Genomic DNA, 17,234 nt, shown 5'->3' on the forward strand with positions numbered 1-17,234 from the left:
AGAAGACCAATTAACCAAATCAGCACCCTTCTTGGTCAAATCGGTCAATGGTCTGGCAATGCTAGAAAAATTACAGATGAAGCGACGATAAAAATTAGCAAAGCCCAGGAATTTCTGCAAACTTTTTAGAGATGTCGGCTGAGTCCAATCCTGGATGGCCTGAACCTTAACCGGATCCATCTCGATAGTAGAAGGGGAAAAGATGAACCCCAAAAATGAAACTTTCTGCACACCGAAGAGACACTTTGATCCCTTCACGAACAAGGAATTAGCACGCAGTACCTGGAAAACCATTCTGACTTGCTTCACATGAGACTCCCAATCATCTGAGAAGATCAAAATGTCATCCAAGTAAACAATCAAGAATTTATCCAGATACTCACGGAAAATGTCATGCATAAAAGACTGAAAAACAGATGGAGCATTGGCAAGTCCGAACGGCATCACCAGATACTCAAAATGACCCTCGGGCGTATTAAATGCCGTTTTCCATTCATCTCCCTGCCTGATTCTCACCAGATTATACGCACCACGAAGATCAATCTTAGTAAACCAACTAGCCCCCTTAATCCGAGCAAACAAGTCAGAAATCAATGGCAAGGGATACTGAAACTTAACAGTGATCTTATTAAGAAGGCGGTAATCAATACACGGTCTTAGCGAACCATCCTTCTTGGCTACAAAAAAGAACCCTGCTCCCAATGGTGACGACGATGGGCGAATATGTCCCTTCTCCAGGGACTCCTTCACATAACTGCGCATAGCGGTGTGTTCAGGTACGGACAAATTAAATAAACGACCCTTAGGGAATTTACTACCAGGAATCAAATCGATAGCACAATCACAATTCCTATGCGGAGGAAGGGCATCAGACTTGGACTCTTCAAATACATCCTGAAAGTCCGACAAGAACTCTGGGATGTCAGAAGGAATGGATGACGAAATAGACAAAAATGGAACATCACCATGTACTCCCTGACAACCCCAGCTGGTTACCGACATAGAGTTCCAATCCAATACTGGATTATGGGTTTGTAGCCATGGCAACCCCAACACGACCACATCATGCAAATTATGCAGTACCAAAAAGCGAATAACTTCCTGATGTGCAGGAGCCATGCACATGGTCAGCTGGGCCCAGTACTGAGGCTTATTCTTGGCCAGAGGTGTAGCATCAATTCCTCTCAACGGAATAGGACACCGCAAAGGCTCCAAGAAAAATCCACAACGTTTAGCATAATCCAAATCCATCAGATTCAGGGCAGCGCCTGAATCCACAAACGCCATGACAGAATATGATGACAAAGAGCACATTAAGGTAATGGACAAAAGGAATTTGGACTGTACAGTACCAATAACGGCAGAGCTATCGAACCGCCTAGTGCGTTTAGGACAATTAGAAATAGCATGAGTAGAATCACCACAATAGAAACACAGTCTGTTCAGACGTCTGTGTTCGTGCCGTTCTACTTTAGTCATAGTCCTGTCGCACTGCATAGGCTCAGGCTTACTCTCAGACAATACCGCCAGATGGTGCACAGATTTACGCTCGCGCAAGCGACGACCGATCTGAATGGCCAAGGACATAGACTCATTCAAACCAGCAGGCATAGGAAATCCCACCATTACATCCTTAAGAGCTTCAGAGAGACCCTTTCTGAACAAAGCCGCTAGTGCAGATTCATTCCACAGAGTGAGTACTGACCATTTTCTAAATTTCTGACAATATACTTCTACATCATCCTGACCCTGGCATAAAGCCAGCAGATTTTTCTCAGCTTGATCCACTGAATTAGGCTCATCGTAAAGCAATCCCAGCGCCTGGAAAAATGCATCAACATTACTCAATGCAGAATCTCCTGGTGCAAGAGAAAACGCCCAGTCCTGTGGGTCGCCGCGCAAAAAAGAAATAATAATCAAAACCTGTTGAATAGGATTACCAGAAGAATGAGGTTTCAAGGCCAAAAATAGCTTACAATTATTTCTGAAGCTCAGGAACTTAGTTCTGTCACCAAAAAACAAATCAGGAATCGGAATTCTTGGTTCTAGCATCGATTTCTGATCAATAGTATCTTGAATCTTTTGTACATTTACAACGAGATTATCTATTGAGGAGCACAGAGCCTGAATATCCATGTCCACAGCTGTGTCCTGAAGCACTCTAATGTCTAGGGGAAAAAAAAGACTGAAGACAGAGCTAAGAAAAAAAAATGATGTCAGGATTTCTTTTTTCCCTCTATTGGAAATCATTGAATGGCTCCTTGTACTGTTATGGCTGGCAATCAGGCAACACAGCGTGCAGTAATCAGCGCACATACAGAGATCTGGCAATAACCCAAAACAATAGGACGAGCTCTGAGACGTGGAATCTCTGTAGACTGCAGTACCTGATCTATCCTCACACAACTGGAAGCAGCAGTGGATTGCGCCTATCAACTACCTATGCAACTCGGCACTGCCTGAGGAGCTGACTAGCCTGAAGATAGAAATACAAGCCTGACTTACCTCAGAGAAATACCCCAAAGGAATAGGCAGCCCCCACATATAATGACTGTTAGCAAGATGAAAAGACAAACGTAGGAATGAAATAGATTCAGCAAAGTGAGGCCCGATATTCTAGACAGAGCGAGGATAGCAAAGAGAACTATGCAGTCTACAAAAAACCCTAAAACGAAAACCACGCAAAGGGGCAAAAAGACCCACCGTGCCGAACTAACAGCACGGCGGTGCACCCCTTTGCTTCTCAGAGCTTCCAGCAAAAGATAATAACAAGCTGGACAGAAAAAACAGAAAACAAACTAGAAGCACTTATCTAGCAGAGCAGCAGGCCCAAGGAAAGATGCAGTAGCTCAGATCCAACACTGGAACATTGACAAGGAGCAAGGAAGACAGACTCAGGTGGAGCTAAATAGCAAGGCAGCCAACGAGCTCACCAAAACACCTGAGGGAGGAAGCCCAGAGACTGCAATACCACTTGTGACCACAGAAGTGAACTCAGCCACAGAATTCACAACACTTCTCCTTGTGCAAAGTGCGTTGTATAGTTGACCGATGCACAGTGACACCATCTGCAGCAAGTTGATGCTGCAGCTCTCTGGAGGTGGTCTGAGGATTGTCCTTGACTGATCTCACCATTCTTCTTCTCTGCCTTTCTGATGTTTTTCTTGGCCTGCCACTTCTGGCCTTAACAAGAACTGTACCTGTGTTCTTCCATTTCCTTACTATGTTCCTCACAGTGGAAATTGACAGGTTAAATCTCTGAGACAGCTTTTTGTATCCTTCCCCTGAACAACTATGTTGAATAATCTTTGTTTTCAGATCATTAGACAGTTGTTTTGAGGAGCCCATGATGCCACTCTTCAGAGGAGATTCAAACAGAACAACTTGCAAGTGACCACTTTAAGTAGCTTTTTTCATGATTGCATACACTGGCTATGAAGTTCAAAGCTCAATGAGGTTAGAAAACCAAAAAAAGTGCTTTAGTAAGTCAGTAAAAAGTAGGTAGGAGTATTTAAAACAAGAAAATGATAAGGGTGCCCATACTTATGCACCTGTCAAATTTTGTTTGAATGCAGATTGCACATTTCCTGTTAGTACAATAAACCTCATTTCAAGGCAGAAACATTACTGTGTCCAACTGTTATTAGATATATGAAACTGAAATAACTGTTGCAAAAAAAACAATTTTTATAAAACATTAAGCTTTAGATTAATAGGGGTGCCCAAACTTTTTCATATAACTGTACTTATGTCCTCTTCTGGAGAACAAGATCTATCGATTATTTTTTTTTTTTGTGCGCACTTGAAGAGACATTTTATTCCTTGTTGACGTTTTACCCTAAAAATTAGCTAAAAAGCAAAAGGGCGAAAAAAAAGGTTTGAATTACACCAATTCATCAGTCACTGTGCTCTAATTTTAATGTTTTTGGTGCACAATCCACCTGCACACAAAAAAGACAAGACAAGAAAATTACTTAGAAAAATTATGCAAATGTGAATGGAGGCCAAGATTCCCATGCAAATTCCTGTCCTCATAGTAGTGTCTTGTGGATCTGGCTCATATCCACTAACATATCCACAAATTTGTGGAGCTAGAAGCATTTAATTCTACCTAACTAGCAGAAATGTTTATGTGGTTTATGTGCATTTTCAATGCTGAAGTTTTTTCATATTTACATCTGTCAAACATCATTATTTCTTTTTCTATGCTTTTGATTGATGGGAATACTGTACGTTTCTATGTTACAGACATTCATCACTTGTTTCATTCTAATCTTGTGATAATTAGTTATTCACACTTAACACATCATCATGATGTTGTTCACCTCTATTACCAAACAGATGGAAGTGTTTAAATCTTCTTACTAGAGTCAGGGAACCAGATGTTTTACATGGAATTTATATAGTAACAACCTCATTGTTGTGATGGGCGTGCTACTTTGCTCGCTATTCTTGAAATGATGTTTTTGATTCTGACAGTGGGAAATTTATTCAGTGTTTCTATGTGTCTAAGAGAAAAGTAAGATGATAATGTTGATTAAAGTAGATGACTTAAGTATTATGTGCAATTGAATAAAGTGTATACAGTAAAGAGGACCTGTAATTAGCTTTAACCCCCTAAAGGTCCACCACTGCCTTCTAAGATACTGTAGCGGAATAGTTTTCTGAACATGTCCTTATAAATTTTAATAGTAACCATATTAGGTTAATGGGGTTGTCCATGAGTTGTCCGGTCCAAATCGATAAGCCTATAGGCAATCTGTCTGACTGCAGACTTACGAATTCCCACAGCGCACACTCTGTGATTTGCCGGTTTCTGACCCGTAACCGCAGGGTAAGTATGCTTTATAAATACTCCCGGCCACATCCTATCCAGTGGGTGCGGCCTTGCTCAATACACTTGTATGGAGCGAGGCCATGCCCTCTAGTCAGCCATGCTGAAATGTGTATGGAGCAAGGCCGCACCCACTGGATGGGCTCTGGTTGGGAGTTTGTATAACGCATACTGTACATACCCTTAAGTCCTTAGCTTAGAAACCAGCGAAACCTTACAGCGCACACAGAGTGACTTCTGACTTATCGATTTGGAACAGACAGCCCCCTTTAAAGACTCTTTATACACTGAATGTGATGTATGTTCATTACATACTTACAGTCATGGAGGTGGAGTCATTCAGTAGAAGAGTCAAGGTGGATGGTCCATAAATATGTCCAGTCTTGATTGATTGATATCCCTTACACATGCTCAGTCTAAATTATTGCCTCAAGGACGTTGAGAGAACACTGACCTGTTCCAGGACTACAAGTAGCTAGCAAAACAATTTCACTCTTCAAACTTTGTGGGAACAGTTTGGGGAAGGCTCTTTTCTCTTCCAGCATGACTGTGCCCAGTGAACAAAGCAAGGTCCATAAAGATCACTAAAGATCATGGTCTGTCATCATCACTGTTCATATATTGTTAAGTTACTCAAAGTACTATTGTTAAAATGAGTCCTTGATCTATGCATTAGTGTTTGTCAAATAAAAGTAAAAGCTAAAAACAAAATAACTTTTGAAGCAATTTGTTATAAGGATAGGGTCTTTTGATAATACATCTAACAATCATATATATTTTATGCGTTAGAATCTCTGAAATTAGTCAACGATTTATGCAGCTGTAGTTTGTCATATTATGGTAAAGTGGAAAAAAAGGAAAAATATATATTCTAAAGTAGTCTGAGGTCAATACATATTATTTAAATGGGTTGTCCAAAACCAGAAACCCCACAAGACAGATTCTGCACAATTCTATTTGAAAGGGGAATATAATTCTTCAGTTGGGGCAATCCCTTACAGCCACTTCACCATGCGTGATGCTCACCTGCTATTTATTGTCTTCAGTTCTGAGATATGATCAGTGGCTATGGCTTAGCGTGATTCTCTAAGTCTGACGCTCCCCTACTCTCTCATCAGTAGTTCTCACCCATGTCTATCCTATCCTTATGATTTATTCTGCAGCTCTATATGGTCAGATTGGCTGTGTATGAGCACAAGTTCAGCAGGAACGTATTGCCAGGATATAACACTTGATCTGACATGTAATGTTGGCTTTTGCCGGGCCAGTATACATGGGTTTCCCCTTTTATTTACTATATGGTCTGGCTTACTATACTCTGCTATTTTACAGGAGAAAAAAGTACAGTAAAAAATGTTTTACAGTATACCTTATAGTCACGATGTTCCAGCTCCAAAAGGTAAAATAAACAAACTTTATTGGGAAAATATAAAAACATGAAAAATCATGAGCTCCATTAAGACAACACCATGACCTGCGTGAGTTTGGCTACGCGTTTCGACCGGAAAGGTCTTTGTCAAAGCACTAAATGAAATGCAGAGTTTGCCTATAGTCTTACTTTTGTGAGATACCTAGGATCCATTATTCACACAAATCATATCCTTTTGACGTTTAAAGATAATACCCACTTTATCTATTTATTCTGTGCTGTAAAACTACTCTAGAAGTTGTTTAGGCTTAATATCCATATATTGTTGTCTTCGCTTCACCTATAGCAGCACGTATAGCTGTAATCAGTTGACCTTATGGAATACAGCACATGGCTAGAGGGTGGATCAGGGCTTCTTGAAAAAGTTAGACTAAGATGAAGTTCAAGTATAAAGGTACACAGGCTCTACTGATATACTTGATGTGAAGCACAAATCACAATGAAGGCATACAATTCTGTACAGATTTATTCTGTAGGTTCTAGGGACTAGGTGCATTTGGAGTCCAAAGGCACGAGATTCACATAGGAAGACACCAATAGTATATATAAACTAGCTATTGAACTCATTCTACGCCCGGGTGATGAGCATTTATATTGGTATATGGTCTCCATCCTGGTATGTGCTGCTTCCATCCTGCCCCCTAATCTTGTCATATGCTGCTACCATCTTGCGCCCCCTTCCTGTCATGTGCAGCCCCCATTCTGCACCCCCTTCCTGTCATGTGCAGCCCCCATCCTGTGCCCTCATCCTGTCATGTGCTCCCATCCTGCGCCACAATTCTGGTATGTGCTGCCCCAATCCTGGTATGTACTACTCCAATTCTGCACCCCATCCTGTTATGTGGTGCTCTTATCCTGCGTCCCCATCCTGTCATGTGGTGCTCTCATCCTGTGTCCCCATGCTGTCATGCTGCTCCCATCCTGCACCCCCATTCTGTGATGTGCTGCTCCCATCCTGTGCCCCATTCTGTAATGTGCTGCACCCATTCTGCACCCCCATTCTGTCAACTCTATAGCATAAGGCAGCCCCCATAGCCAGACTGTAGTATATGGCAGCCCTCCATAGGTAGACTCTATAGTATAAGGCAGCACCCCATAGACAGACCCTGTAGTATAAGGCAGCACCCCATAGGCAGACTCTGTAGTATAACCCCTCCCCCACAGGTAGACCCTGTAGTATAAGGCAGCACCCCCCACAGACAGACCCTGTAGTATAGGGTAGCACCACCCACAGGCAGACTCTGTAGTATAAGGTAGCACCCCCACAGGCAGACTCTGTAGTATAAGGCAGCACCCCCTCCCCCACAGGCAGACCCTGTAGTATAAGGCAGCACCCCCCACAGGCAGACCCTGTAGTATAAGGCAGCACCCCCACAGGTGGACTCTGTAGTATAAGACAGCACCCCCCACAGGCAGACGGTAGTATAAAACAGCACCCCCTCACAGGCAGACTCTGTAGTATAAGGCAGCACCCCCACAGGCAGACTCTGTAGTATAAGGCAGCACCCCCACAGGCAGACTCTGTAGTATAAGTTAGCACCCCCCACAGGCAGATCCTGTAGTATAAGACAGCACCCCATAGGCAGACTCTTTAGTATAAGGCAGCACCCCATAGGCAGACTCTACAGTGTAAGGCAGCACCCCATAGGCAAACTCTAGTATAATGCAGCACCCCCATAGACAGAATATAGCATAAGGCAGCCACCATAGGCAGTCTCTGTAGTATAAGGCAGCCCCATAGGCAGACTATAGTATAAAGCAGCATCCCATAGGCAGACCATGTATTATAAGGCAGCACCCCATAGGTAGACTCTGTAGTATAAGACAGCACCCCATAGGCAGACCCTGTAGTATAAGGCAGCACCCCATAGGCAGACTCTGTAGTATAAGGCAGCACCCCATAGGCAGATCCTGTAGTATAAGGTAGCACCCCATAGGCAGACCCTGTAGTATAAGACAGTACCCCATAGGCAGACCCTGTAGTATAAGGCAGCAACCCATAGGCAGACTCTAGTATAAGGCAGCACCCCATAGGCAAACTCTGTAGTATAATGCAGCACCCCCATAGGCAGACTCTGTAGTACAAGGCAGCACCCCCATAGGCAGACTCTGCAGTATAAGGCAGCACCCCCCACAGGCAGACCCTGTAGTATAAGGCAGCACCCCCCACAGTCAGATCCTGTAGTATAAGGTAGCATCCCCCACAGGCAGACACTGTAGTATAAAGCAGCACCCCCACAGGCAGACTGTGTGGTATAAGGCAGCACCCCCCACAGGCAGAGTCTGTAGTATAAGGCAGCACCACCTCCCCCACAGGCAGACTCTGTAGTATAAGGCAGCACCCCCCACAGGCAGACTCTGTAGTATAAGGTAGCACCCCCCCCACAGGCAGACTCTGTAGTATAAGGCAGCACCCCCCACTGGCAGACCCTGTAGTATAAGACAGCACCCCTCCCACAGGCAGACTCGGTAGTATAAGGCAGCACCCCCCACAGGCAGACCCTGTAATATAAGGCAGCCCCTATAAAGAAAAACAATAAATACTCACTTCTCTTCTTCCTGGTTCCTGTGCTGCTCCGGCTCACCTCCGCACCACGGGCGCTGGGCTGTGACATCATCGCACCCCGGTCAGTGTCGGTGACGTCAGACGCTGACAGGGGGATGATGGGAGATGGCTAGATGCCAATACAGCTGACCCTGCGATGACAGGTGGGGGGCCCACTGCTGGCACCCCCGCCTGCTCAGGGGCCCATAGAGGCTGGGCGGAAGTGAAGGGAGATCGATTCTCCCTGCTCTGCTGCAGAATGTATCTGTATTGGTGTGCTGTGCATACCAATACAGTTACAGTAGTGTAGCTCTCGGTGGGCCCCCTCTGAGCACCGGGCCTGGGGCAATGGCCCACTCTGCCCCCCGGTAGCTACGCTACTACTGGATGCAGAACTCTGGCACATCACACTTGCGCAGTCTATAAAGGCTTCGGACAGAGTGACGCTCCTAGCATTTATTATAGATGGCACATGGTAAATATGGTTCCTATTATACATTGGGGCTAAGAAACTCAGATTGTACCAGTCTGAGAGGTTGCCAATTTTCTTTTTTGCTTTTCACTGAGTCTACAAAGTTTTCAAGATGTTTTATTGAATAATAATATATTATAGAAATGAATAATAATGTTTAGCAGTTACATAAATAACTAATGAAGTTCTTCATGACACTGCAGGAAATGCTTTCAGACGGCACACTTTTACTTGGAGGATAATACATCACCAAGAGTAATTTCTGTTCCTCCTGCACCAGTGTTTCCAGTTTCAGGTAAATCTGACTTTTCATGTGTCATTATTTTACGTGTTGAATACTTTTATTTTACTATATTACATTGTATGCACTGTTCATAAAAGAGTGGGATTTTTTATAAGTTAACTTTAAAAGGTTTTTCTAAGATTTCCTCTGTCTTACTTTACACTAATTCAGCCTTAGTAAGTCAATATACGAATGCCTAAATTTAAAGAAAGTCAACCCATATATAGTGGCTTTAAAAAGTATTCACTTCTGTTGACTTTTTTTGTGTTTTGCTACCTCACAACCTGGAAATTCCTTGTGCTTTTTTGAGGGTTTGCACAAGTTTATCTAAAGAACATGCCTACAACTGCGAACATTTGGATTTCTTTTTTTGTATGTGAAGCAAACAACATATAGGACAAAATAACTGAAAACTTAATTGTGCATAACTATTCACAGCTCTAACGTCAGTACTTTGTAGAGCCTCCTTTTGCAGCGATTACAGCCACATGTTGCTTTGAATAAGTCTCTATGAGCTTTCCACATCCTGCCACTGGGATTTTTGCCTATTCCTCAAGGCAAAACTGCTCCAACTTCTTCAAATTCCTCTGCTGAAGAGCAATTTTCAAGTCTGACCACAGATTCTTAATTGGATTAAAGTCTGCCTTTTACTAGGCCACTCCAAAATATTTGCAATTTTCTCTTTAAACCATTTGAGTGTTGCTTTAGCAGTATGCTTTGGGTCATTGTCTTAATGGAAGGTGAACCTCCATTTCACTCTCAAATCACTAACAGACTGGAACAAGTTTTGCTCAAGAATATCCCTGTATTTCGCACTATCCATCTTGCCCTTGACTCGGACCATTCTCACTGTCCCTGGTGCCAAAAAACATCCCCACAGCATGATGTTGTCACCGTCATATCTCACTCTGGGGATGGTGTTCTTCGAGTGATGAGCTGTGTTGATTTGGAGATAGACATACCTTGGTGGTCAAAGAGTTAAATTTTGGTCTCATCTGACCACAGCATCTTCTTCCTTTCATTTGGGAAGTCTCCCACATGTCTTTTGGCAAACTTAAAATGAGCCTTACTATTTTTGTAAGTAAACACTTTTTTTCTGCACACTCTTCCATAAAGGCCACCTGTATTGAGTGTATGGCTTATTGTGGTCGTATGGACAGATACTTCAGTTTCTGCTTGGGAACTCTGCAGCTCCTTTAGTGTTACTTTTGATCTCTGTGCTGCCTCTCTGATTATTACCCTTCTTGCCTGGGCTAAAAGTTTTGGTGGGCATCCCTCTCTTGGCAGGTTTGTTGTGGTGCCATTTTCTTTTCATTTGATGATAATGGATCTGATGATCATCATAGATTGGGATATTTTTTTATAACCCAACTCCTAGTTGCCCCACTTCTCAACAACTTTGTCCCTGACTTGTTTGGAGATCTCCTTGGTCTTTATGGTGTTTGGTTACTGGTGCCTCTTGCTTATTGGTGTTGCAGCCTCTGTGGCTTTTCAGAAAAGGTGCGTATACTGACAGACCATGTGACACTTAGATTGCACACAGGTGGACTTCCTTTCACTAAGCATGTGACTTATGGAGGTAATTGCTTGCACCAGAAATGTTTGAAGGGCTTCATAGCAAAAGGGGTGAATGCATGCCATTTTTAAGTTACTAGATCCCATAAATTTAATTTATTTTTGTATTTTTTCTCAATTCACTTCACCAACTTAGATTATTTAGTCCTGATGCATCACACACAAATCAGATTACAGAAATATATAAACACCGGCTGTAATGTAACAAAATAGGTAAAAAGCCAAGAGAAGGGATGAATACTTTTGCAAGCCACTGTATAAGGCTTCCCAACATATCTACTGTCATCATTTTAGCTTAGTTGTTATGTGACTATATGAGACTTTGTAATATGTTTTATTCTGAGCATAGTTTTTCCTCCTTTATGCTCTATCAATCAGTAGTTAATTTTACCCTGATCAAAAACAGGCTTTGGACCCAAAATCTGGTTAGTATACTGAATTATAGTAAATAGTCACAGAAATGGGAGGAGAGGAATAAATCTTCAGTCTATCTCCCTACGTGTCTGAGGCATTATGCTCCAAGTAGAGATGGAAGGCACATGTGCTATGGGCATAGGACTAGCATCTCACAAGGACATAAGAGATAAGCTTACCTCCTTTAGTACAGCATTTTTATTGATAATGTCCGTTACCTTGGCATCTGCACAATAACTGTTATTCTTCTCCAGATACAGTTGTATAAACAATAGTGATATGTATATGCAAGCCTCAAGTTATGTATTGATGTGTTTCCACATTCACATATTGCACATTCTTTAAATCCCTTGTTTATTGTGCATTGAAAACAATTACTATAAATATAAATGAGCTTTCAGTAATATGTGTCTTTGTAGGCAAAGAAATATGTTGAATATATTCTAAGGGCATCAAATATTAACTATTAGTATTGCCTGTTTATTTTGGGTCTTCTAATGCTCAATAACTATCAGTTCACCCTGAATTTAACCCCTGGACCATTTTCCATTTTTTGCGTTTTCGTTTTTTGCTCTCTTTCTTTCCAGACCCATAACTTTTAAAATTTTTGGTCAGTATGTCCATATGAGGGCTTGTTTTTAGTTGTACTTTTGAAAGGCACCATTGGTTTTAACAGATAATGTACTGGGAAACGGGAAATAAATTCCAAGTGCGGTGAAATTGCAAACAAAGTGCAGTTCCACAGGTGTTGTTATTTTTTTCACCATGTTCACTAAATGCTAAAACTGACCAGCCACTATAATTCTCCAGGTCATTATGAGTTCATAGACACCAAAGATGTTTAGGTTGTTTCTTATTTAAGTGGTGTAAAAAAAATCCAAACTTTTGTGAAAAAAAAAAATATGGCACCATTTTCCGAGACCTGTAGCGTCTCCATTTTTCGTTATTTTGGGTTGGGTGAGGGCTTATTTTTTGCACGCCATGGTGTTGTTTTTATTGATACCATTTTGGTGTAGCTACGATCTTTTGATCACCCATTATTGCATTTTTTTGCAATGTAGTTGCGACCAAAGAAACTTAATTCTGACTTTTTGACTTTTTTCTTGTTCTCATTTTTTTTTATATTGATAGATCGGGCGATTCTGAACACGACAATACCAAATATGTGTATATTGGATTTTTTAATTGTTTTATTTTGAATGGGGAGAAAGGGAGGTGATTTGAACTTTTATTTTTTAAATTTTTTAATATTTTTAAAAACTTTTTACTTTTTGTATGCTTCAATAGTCTCCATGGTAGACTAGAAGCTGCACTTGTCCGATCGGCTCTGATACATACAAGCGATGATCAGATCGCCTCTATGCAGCAGAAATGCTTACTTGCTATGAGCGCCGACCACCGGGCTTTCTGAGATTTTTAGAGCTTCGGCTATTTCTTTTTTTTAAAACCTAAACCTGTTTTACTTTTCTCCACAACTTTATCCTTGACATGTCTGCTGTGTTCCTTGGTTTTCATGATGCTGTTTGATGACTAATGTTCTCAAACAAACCTCTGAGGCCTTCACAGAACACCTGTAGTTATACTGAGAATAAAGGTACCGTTACACTTAACTATTTACCAACGATCACGACCAGCGATATGACCTGGCCGTGATCGTTGGTAAGTCGTTGTGTGGTCGCTGGAGACGCTGTCACACAGACAGCTCTCCAGCGACCAACGATGCCGAAGTCCCAGGGTAACTAGGGTAAACATCGGGTTACTAAGCGCAGGGCCGCGCTTAGTAACCCGATGTTTACCCTGGTTACCATTGTAAATGTAAAAAAAAAAAAAAACAGTACATACTCACATTCCGGTGTCTGTCATGTCCCTCGCCGTCAGCTTCTCGCACTGACTGTGAGGGCCGGCCGTAAAGCAGAGCACAGCGGTGACGTCACACATGCCGATTCAGCGATGACAGCGGGTGATCAGCGACCAAAAAAAAGGTCCTGATCATTCCCAGCGACCAACGATCTCCCAGCAGGGGCCTGATCGTTGGTCGCTGTCACACTTAATGATTTCGTTAACGATATCGTTGCTACGTCACAAAAAGCAACGATATCGTTAAAGAAATTGTTTTGTGTGACAGTACCTTAAGTTACCACAGGTGCACTCAGTTTACTAATTATGTGACTTCTGGAAGCAATTGGTAATTCGGGATTTTATTTAGGGGTATTGGACTACAGGGGGCTGAATTCAAATGTATTTCACAATTTTCAGATTTAGATTTTTAAAATACTTAGAAACCTATTTATCCTATCCTTTACACTTCACATATGTTTACTACTTTCTGTTGGTATATCAAATAAAATCCCAATAAAACAATAAAACACATATAAGGTCATGGGTCTAAAGTGAAAAAATATGGAAAAGTGCACAAGGTATGAACACTTTTTCAAGGCACTGTATTATTTGTTTTTCAGGACCACCGTTTTTCCTATTTTGAATAAGATGTATAAGAGCCCACATGCACTCCCTTAAATATTCTTAATAGTGTGGTTAGCACTGTTGCTTTGCAGTGCTGGGGTCCTCGGTACAAGTCCCACCAAGTATATCATTTATATTAGCTACAAGTTTAACAAGTTTAACATTTATATTAGCTACATAAGTAGAGTAGAAGGCAGCAGATCTTTGATGGACAGAATAACATATTATGAGGGTCTTAAATGTGTTTCTTGAATCCATCAAAGGGCTGCATATCACAGTAATGTTGGTTGACATGACGGAGCATGTACAAATATCACTTTTCCATAAAGCTGTTTTTTTTATCTGGAATTTTTTTCTATATTGAAATAAAAGATGAACTGTCAATTACCATATACATATAGTTATTGCTGTTTTTACATCAATGTATTACCTGGTGTAAGTATCACATTTCTTCCAAACCTGATGATTTTTTTCTCTTATTCTTGCATGGCTCCATTCCTGAGATATGTCCCTCTCTTCTTCATATGTAAATGTCTTTTTTTAGCCAATTAGGCAAGGTTAGCAACACTTTTTGGGGGAACATGCCTACTTGGCTAACTAGCAAAATTTACATACAGAAAAAAGGGGGCATATCTCAGGGATAGTGAGGTTGCAGGAACATAAGAAAACAGCGGTATTTACACTACATAAAAATGCCAATGTATGGCAAGAGATAGGGCCTCTTTAACAACAGGGTTTAGAATTAAAAAAAACCAGCCCCCTGACGAAGCAAACGCGAAACGCGCGTTGGGGCCACAGCGCGGTGTCTCTCTGTGTGCCATCTCTGTGGGGTAAGGATCCAGGGTTTATATATGACCTTTCAGTATACTGCATAGTGGTGGGAGTCTGTGTACAGGGCTCCGTTACCGGTCCACATGGACGTAATTGATGTAAACATTTAGATCAGATACACCCAGCCTCCTTTCCCCCTTTGGTAAATTTACGGCACTATGCACTTTATGGGAATGATAATTGGCACCAGTCTTACCCCGCGCTGTTTTCTATCTGTGCTACCATAGCCATTTATCTGTCTGTTATACCTTGTTCATGTACTAATATTTATTGTGTTATTAATATTGTGGATTATTTTTGGTTTTTCAATAAAATTGATTTTTTATGGACAATTACTCCAGTTTTCTTGCTTGATACAATCCAGCCACATGAGGTCTGGCATTGTCCTGCATTAGGAAGAACTCAGGGCCAACCGTTGCCAATCCTTGTGTTCTGTGGCAAATGCCAAGGGTCCTGCACGGTGTTGGGTTGTGAGCACAACCCTCATGTGTGGACGTCGGGCACTCAAACCATCCTCATGGAGTCGGTTTCTAACCGTTTGTGCAGACACATGCACATTTGTGACCTGCTGCAGGGCTCTGGCAGTGCTCCTCCTGTTCCTCCTTGCACAAAGGTGAAGGTAGTGGTCCTGCTGCTGGGTTGCTGCCCTCCTATGGCCCCCTCCATGTCTCCTGGTGTATTGGCCTGTCTACTGGTAGCGCCTCCAGTCCCTGGACACTACGCTGACAGACACAGCAAACCTTCTTGCCACAGCTCGCATTCATGTGCCATCCTGGATGAGCTGAACTACCTGAGCCACTTGTGTGGGTTGTAGAGTCCATCTCATTCTACCACGAGTGTGAAAGCACAACCAACATTCAAAAGTGACCAAAACATCAGCCAGAAAGCATTGGTACTGAGATGTGGTCTGTGGTCCCCACCTGCAGAACCACTCCTTTATTGAGTGTGTCTTGATAATTGCCAATAATTTCCATCTGTTGTCTATTCCATTTGCACAACAGCATGTGAAATTGATTGTCAAACAGTGTTGCTTCCTAAATGGACAATTTGATTTCACAGATGTTTTATTTACTTGCTTGGAGTTATATTCTGTTGTTTAAGTGTTCCCTTTATTTTTTGAGCAGTGTATAATTCTGTTTTTTTCTGATTGACCAGAATGTTAAGAAGTAACCATCTAGACACAATAGACTGCCCTGGTGGGAATCTGTGGTCCGTCTAGATGATTCCTGCCTCTATTTATTGAGATCACAATACATAAGGCTTCCTTGATGTCACCTATTTTACTCATTAAACTACAATCTCGATGGGAGAACTTTTTGGCAACTTCCAGCTATTTATTGAAGTTACTTCTTTGTAGTTATGCAAACTTTATTTCCGATACACATGAAATCTATTTCTCAAGCTTTTGCATTTAATATCGACTGTCTGCTAGTTAATATTTATTTATTGGATTGCACAGCTGCTTTCCTGAGCGAATCCTTCATTTAGCTGTTATTGCTTGTTACTGTATTTGAAACTAATTATAAAACACACACCTGCTGCCAGATGCCGCCTTTTAAGTGTGAAGGTGGAATTGCACATATGTAGATTTTTTTTTCTTTTAGGCTTTCAAGATAATTCAATTTTAGTATTCATTTCCACTCATCTATGAAATAGAACAGATGGGCGCTAATATCATATCAACAAATTCTTGTTATCTAAAGACTAAGTTATTAGGTGGTCTAAATGGTGAACATCTGTTGATGTAAATAACAGCTCTGCATTAATACGTTGATGTATCTTTGTCAAAGAAACACTTATTAATATACATACTGTGAAATGATATTTCATGCATTCATTTTCTAAACTCTCTTCTTCTTAACTATCCGGAAGAAGTAGAAGTACAGATGTGAAATGTTTTGGGACATGTTTGGACATTTAAGTTGGAATAGTCTGCGGATCTCATCAGAGACTAAAGCTTTTGGCCATCAGTAGTCTATTTTCTTTTAGTGGACCATTCAAACCTTGTTTGACATTGTCCAAGATTTTCATCTCACACACGGAGTCATTCGATTTTTCAAATTACAACAAGTCACTTTCATTGAGGACGTTGATTGAGGACGTCTTGTAAATGTTCACAAAGAGTTAAAATAAACTCTGACAAATCATAACCATCACTTCTTGCCAGTATTATGCAAGCACTTTCCCTCAAAACATCAGTGCCAAGAGGACTGTTGGATGAGAGATCTCTAATTATTTACCAGTTGACTTCACCATCTGGAACTTTGGGTTGTATTCCAAGCAGGTCAATATCTGTTTGGAACTCGTATGTTTTTATTGTGTTTTTGCCACAGTTCCATTTTTACCGCTGTATACTCTGGACATGTAAACATTTGGCAACGGGCACTT

The 17,234-nt window shown here is 41.4% G+C and overlaps 1 protein-coding gene across 8 annotated transcripts in view; it reads left to right on the top strand.

The window, feature by feature from the left end:
• Positions 1-17,234, top strand: part of PTPRZ1 (protein tyrosine phosphatase receptor type Z1) — a 333,611-nt gene that overhangs the window by 232,908 nt on the left and 83,469 nt on the right. For all 8 annotated transcript variants that reach the window (XM_069764885.1, XM_069764882.1, XM_069764880.1 and 5 more), the window contains one exon: positions 9,484-9,575. In XM_069764885.1, coding sequence (XP_069620986.1) covers positions 9,484-9,575 — 92 coding nt within the window. The remainder of the gene's footprint in view (positions 1-9,483; positions 9,576-17,234) is intronic.

Source organism: Ranitomeya imitator, chromosome 4 (assembly GCF_032444005.1).
Source record: "Ranitomeya imitator isolate aRanImi1 chromosome 4, aRanImi1.pri, whole genome shotgun sequence".
In the NCBI taxonomy this organism is placed as follows: domain Eukaryota; kingdom Metazoa; phylum Chordata; class Amphibia; order Anura; family Dendrobatidae; genus Ranitomeya; species Ranitomeya imitator.